This window comes from Tachyglossus aculeatus, chromosome 7 (assembly GCF_015852505.1).
Source record: "Tachyglossus aculeatus isolate mTacAcu1 chromosome 7, mTacAcu1.pri, whole genome shotgun sequence".
In the NCBI taxonomy this organism is placed as follows: domain Eukaryota; kingdom Metazoa; phylum Chordata; class Mammalia; order Monotremata; family Tachyglossidae; genus Tachyglossus; species Tachyglossus aculeatus.
In genome coordinates this window covers 18,111,928-18,117,428 of record NC_052072.1, presented here as the reverse complement: position 1 = coordinate 18,117,428, position 5,501 = coordinate 18,111,928, and the positions used below count along the sequence as shown (strand labels likewise).

The 5,501-nt window shown below is 59.7% G+C and overlaps 1 protein-coding gene across 2 annotated transcripts; it reads right to left on the bottom strand.

Moving 5' to 3' along the window:
- Nucleotides 1–4,724, bottom strand: SPDEF (SAM pointed domain containing ETS transcription factor). 2 transcript variants are annotated; one of them, XM_038749811.1, is made up of 5 exons: nt 4,286–4,724; nt 1,888–2,085; nt 1,286–1,333; nt 571–714; nt 1–179 (listed from the first exon to the last, which is right to left on the bottom strand). In XM_038749811.1, exons 1-5 carry the CDS (start codon nt 4,722–4,724, stop codon nt 1–3), a joined length of 1,008 nt encoding a protein of 335 aa, XP_038605739.1. The 2 variants fall into 2 exon arrangements, with proteins under 2 accessions (XP_038605739.1, XP_038605740.1); XM_038749812.1 differs by lacking the exon at nt 1,286–1,333.
- Nucleotides 4,725–5,501: the final 777 nt, after the last annotated feature.

Sequence of the window (5,501 nt, the reverse complement as noted above, 5' to 3'; positions counted from 1 at the left end):
TCAGACCGGGTGCACGAACTGGTAGACGAGGCGCTGGGAGATGTCGGGCTTGCGGATGATGCCTTTCTTGTAATACTGGCGGATGGAGCGGCTCAGCTTGTCATAGTTCATGGCCGGCCGGTTTTTCCGGATACCCCAGAGTCGGGCCACCTGGGCCGAATCCTCGATCTTGAAGATGCCTGGCCCGGTTGAGGGGGTAGGGGGGTGGCAGCGGGGGGCAGAAGACACAGTCATGGAGTCAGCGGGGTGGTCTGTGACTGGAAGGGCCTTCGGGAGTCTACCGGGCCGCCTGAACTCTTGTCTCTTGGCAATGGGACGCCCCCCACCTCCTTGCCCCCTTCCTTAAAAGCCTCCCCCTGGCTCCCGGGACAAGCACGGTCTGGAAGTCCTTCCTGATGTCTGGCCTAGCCCCCTCCTGCTGCCATGAAACTTGGTCTTTCCCTTGTCCTGAAGCTGCAGGGCTTGGCCGTAGCCCGGACTGTCCCCTTCCTGCATGAAGCAGCTCCCGGGGGTCTCCCAGGCCTCAGCCCTGGGCCCCGGCCCCCGCCCCCAGGTCCCGGCCCAACCCACCTTTCTCTTTGTTGAGCCAGCGGATGAAGCGGCCGTAGCTGTGTGGCTTGAGGAGCAGCTCTTTGAGGAACTGCCAGAGGTGGATGGGCTGCCCCGAGCAGGAGGAGTCCACCTCACTGTCCGTCCAGCTCTCCTCGCTCCCTGCTGTGGGCAGCGGGCCATCAGCCAGCTAGGAGCCACCCCAGGGGCCACATCCTCACAGCCCCCACCTTTTCCTTCCCTTCCTTTCCCCTTTTCTCTCTTCTTCTTCTCCTCTTTCTCCTCCCCTCCCTTCTCTCCCATCTCCTCACCTCCCTCCTTCCTCCCTTTCCCTCATCCCCTCTCCTCCCTTACACTCCTTCCCTCTCCACCCTTCCCCTTTCATCTCCTCCCATTCTCTCCCCTCTCCTCTCTTCCCTCCCATCTCCTCCTTTACCTTCCTTCCCCTCTCCTCCCCTTTCCTCTCTTTCTTCCCTTTTCCTCTCCTCCTCTCTCCTCCCCTTTCCTCCTTTCCCCTCTCCTCCCTTTCCTTCCCTTTCCTTCTCTCTCCTCCCCTCACCTCTCTTCATCTCTCCTTTTCCTTCTCTCTTCTATCCACTCCTTTCTTCCCTTTTCCTCACCTCCCTTCTCCTCGACCTCCCCTCTTCTCCCCTACCTTTCCTTTTCCTCTTCCCTCTGCACCCCCTTCCTCTCACCAAAGCCCCCTCTTCTGCGGAGCGAGCGGAGCCGAGCTTACCACAGTACTGCATCTCCCCGGGGGATGTTCTTTCTTTCATCCAAGCCGCTACAAGAGATGCAAGGGCTAGTCAGTCTCAGCGTGCAGGACAGTGTTCTGCCCTCGATCAATACCAGCGACGGATTGACTGATCAATGGTCAAAGGCGTGGATAAGGGACAGGTGAGTGGGATGGGCCAGGGGAGGGACTGGGGGACAAGAGGGAAAAACGCTTTGGCGGGTTGGGAGAGGGGATAGGACAATGAACACATGACAACACTATTTCCTCAGCCACCCAACCAGCCCCTCAACTCCAATCCCACTCAGATGGAGACCCTAACCCAACAAGAGACAAAGAGACAGAAGCAGACTGGCTCGGGACAGTTGAGCTTGCGTCCTCAACACTCTGGATGAGAGAGCAGTGGGAATAGGGGGAGAGATGGAAAGTGCCCAGCCCGCAATGGGGATGGAAAGGGTTAGGATGTTTCAGGCAGGGCCAGGCAGAGCCAGGAAGGGCCAGGAAGGGCGAGAGCCCAGCATTCCACCTTGGCCGGTCCCATTCCTCCCTCTCCAGGCCCCCTGGTCCAGGCCCGGCCTCCCACCTCCCACCCCGGCCGCCTCTACCTGACTTCCAAATGTCCAGGTGGGCGTGAAGGACATCCCCGCTGAGGGGGGAGCGTTGGCGGAACTGCTCCTCGGACATGGCACACAGCTCCCGGCCGGCCAGCTCCTGGAATGCCCGGCCCACGGGGGGCAACCGGTACTGATGCTCCGTCCACAGGATCCACTTCTGGACATTCCCCGGACTCCAGTCAGCTGGGTCTGTGGGACGGAGCCCCGGACCCCCGGACAAATCCCTCCATCTGCCAGGGTGCCGGGGGAGGTGCCCGACCCCAGGCAAGGGTGGGGACGGGGACCTAACGAGGCGTTGGCATTAAATAAGCACACCTGGGTGTCACCCACTTCCAAGCCAAGAAAGTCCACCGGCCTCTCGGTTTGTGAAGAGGGCAGAGTCCCGAGGTGGCCAGGGCACTGCAAGGAGGGGTGGAGTGTGGGGAAGAGTCAGTTCCTGCCAGGGAGGAGATGCCCTGGGGGGCAGAAGTTGGGCACAGACACAGAGAAACAGCGTGGCTCAGCGGAAAGAGCCCGGGCTTTGGAGTCAGAGGTTCAAATCCCAGCTCCGCCACTTGTCAGCTGTGTGACTTTGGGCAAGTCACTTCACTTCTCTGAGCCTCAGTTACCTCATCTGGAAAATGGGGATTAAGACTGTGAGCCCCCCCCGTGGGACAACCTGATCACCTTGTAACCTCCCCAGCACTTAGAACAGTGCTTTGCACATAGTAAGCGCTTAATAAATGCCATTATTATTATTATTATTATAAAGGACTGGATGACCGAGGAAGAATGGTGGAAGGAAAAGACAGCACCTCTGCCCCAGAGAAACGGACAGTCCGATGGGGGAGGCAGAGCAGAGACAGGTGCCCCAACGCAGGCAGACAACAACCCCAAAGCGCAGGGCCATGGGTGGAAGTCGTCAAAAAGCCGAGAGATACCCACCCAAAAGGGAAGCCCACACCCCTGACAGAGATTCCCTAAATTCTGGGGGAAGTTGCATCCACGTGACTGCTTTCAGGAGATGTCAGTCTGGGGAGACTTCCGAGAGGAGGTGGGCTTCCTTCCATTTTGCAAGAGGGGATTAAGAGGCGAGGGGAGGGCGTTCCAAGCAGGGTGAATAGGCACAAGCAATAGTGGACTTGGAGCTGGGTACTGGGCTCGAGCCTCGGACCCTCCGACCCATCCCGGGGGGTGACCTTCTCGCCCCATGTGCTGCTCAGTAGTCCGTTACACCCCGATGTCAGAGCCATCTGTTCCAGGCTCCATTGTTCACCCGGCAGCAGGCAGACTCCTTCTCCGGCCCGTGGGAGACAGAGGGCCCGGCGGCTCCAAGGAGTTGGGGGCAAAGAAGGGAACGGCCTGCCCAGGATCCCCCCGCCCCCGACAGAGAGAGGCACAGGGAGAAATGGGCTGGAGGGGGCCGGGGAGTTGGGGTGGGTGGTAGAAGGATGGAGGGAGCCTAGCGGGTGTGGGGTTATAGGCCTAGACCCAATAGATTTGGGTCGGTGGTGGAAGTCTTAGATTTAAGTGACTTCTCTGGGGATTTAACAAAGTCTGGATTTACAGAGAGACAGAGATTCTGAGCGGGAACACCCCTAGAGAGACACGCACACCACACACACACACACAGAGACAAACGCAAAGATACACAGGAACACACACCAACACTCACTGTCCCAGGCTTGCACCCTGGCACACGTACACAGTATTGTTTTGATGACTTGGCACCGGTCCACATGTTTTGTTTCGTTGTCTGTCTCCCCCTTCTAGACTGTGAGCCCGTTGTTGGGTAGGGACCGTCTCTATATGTTGCCAACTTGTATTTCCCAAGCACTTAGTACAGTGCTCTGCACACATTAAGCGCTCAATAAATATGATTGAATGAATACACATACGCACATATCCAGGCACACCCACATGCAAAACCAAACACTGACACATCCAGTGAAAGACAGACCTACGCGAACACCCACAGATACACACACACACACACACACACAAACACACACGTCCCCACAAATTCACACACCTCCCCTGACCCTCAGCTTCACAGCTCCAAGCAGAGAAGAAGCCCGTGAGGAAGAAGGCCCTAGTCTGTCTGGAAGAACAGGGCAACTAGGGAAGGGGGTGAGTCCAGATGGGGTTGGGGGAATCTAGGAAGGGGTTGGGAAGGGCTCGGGGAGCGGCGGGGGGGAATTGGGGAGAGAGGTCTCTTCACAGAAAGGGTGGCCCCTGACTCTCCTGGTTTGAGGCTCCCTTGTGAGGGTTCCGGTGGGACCTGGGTCCCTGGGACTACTTTCCCCCAATCCCCACTCTCTGCCCTCTTCCCACACCCCAATCCCAAGCCTGGGAGCCACCGCCGTGGTCCAGGCCGGGCCCAGATCCAGCCAGGGCTGCCTCCACCCACCTGCTGTGATGTTGAGCAGTTTGCAGGCCGTCTGGATGTCCTTGAGGACCTCGCCCACCACCATGGACTGCACTTGCTCCAGGGAGGCCTCCTCCAGAGGCAGGCTGGGAGCACAGGGCAGCCCTGGCCCCCCCTGCCCTACCCCCAGCCCCGGACTGTCGATGATGGGGCACTGTTCCGGCTCCTTCGGGGCCGCAGAGCTCCCGCCCCCGGGGGGGCCCTGGCCCGAGCCCTTAGGTCCCCAGCCTCCATCCTCGGGGTACAGCATGTCAAAGTAGGAGAGGTAGAAGGCCGACAGGCCCTGCTCAGGGCTGGCTGGGGGGCTCCAGCTGGGCCTCTCGGCCTCCGTCGCCTTCTCTGGGCCGGTCAGCAACACCGCGTCAGGCAGAAGGAGCCGGGCCGGTGGCAGCGTGGTCAGTCCAGGCCCGGCGCTGCCCATCCCTCCACACGGGATCACCCCGGCGTCTGCAGCCCATGGGGTGGGGCGGTCCGGGGCGGGAGAGGGGGCGGGGGGAGACAGAGACACGGACATTCGTCAGTGGGCCGAACCTCGGCCGTGGCCTGCACAGTGGAGACCGCTAAGCCTGTTAGGTGGGGCAGAAGCCCCCGCCCTCTGGCTTTGGGGGGGGCAGGTGGGCCTGTTGCTTCTGGGTCACCGGGCAGCGTGGAGACTCAGACGGCTCCAGAGAGCCCCAGGTGGCTTGGGGGAACCACGATCCCAGGCCTGGGATCATACCGGTCACTCTGGGCAAGTCACTTAACTTCTCTGCACCTCAGTTACTTCATCCATAAAATGGGGATTAAGACTGTGATCCCCCTGTGGGACAACCTGATCACCTCGTAACCTCTCCAGCGCTTAGAACAGTGCTTTGCACATAGTAAGCGCTTAATAAATGCTATCATTATTATTATTATCCTGGAGGAGCTCCCGAGGGAACCAGAGGTGGAGGAGAGGCACATCTCCAAGTGACGAGACCAGGGTAGGGGAGAGCCCAGTCTGACCATTTGTCCATGAGAGCAGATGGGGGGTGGCCAGCCCACTCCGTCCACACCAGGCTCATCCCGAGGGTGGAAAGGGTGGTTGCCTGCTCCCAGGGACCAGATGAAGCCTAAGGGACCCCAGCCCTGTGGCCCCTTAGCCCTGGGTCCTTCAGTCCCCCAGCTCCCTGGCCCCTTTAGTCTCAGGTCCCTCAGCTCTTCAGCCTCTGAAAGCTCA

Bases quoted from the DNA above. Each gene is read 5' to 3' on its own strand.
- SPDEF (XM_038749811.1), bottom strand. From the start codon at position 4,724: ATGGGCAGCGCCGGGCCTGGACTGACCACGCTGCCACCGGCCCGGCTC. The intron at 2,086-4,285 runs GTGGGTGGAGGC...TCCGTCCCACAG, and splicing joins ACTGCTCAACATCACAGCAG to ACCCAGCTGACTGGAGTCCG. The intron at 1,334-1,887 runs GTAGAGGCGGCC...CATCTCTTGTAG, and splicing joins CCTGGACATTTGGAAGTCAG to CGGCTTGGATGAAAGAAAGA.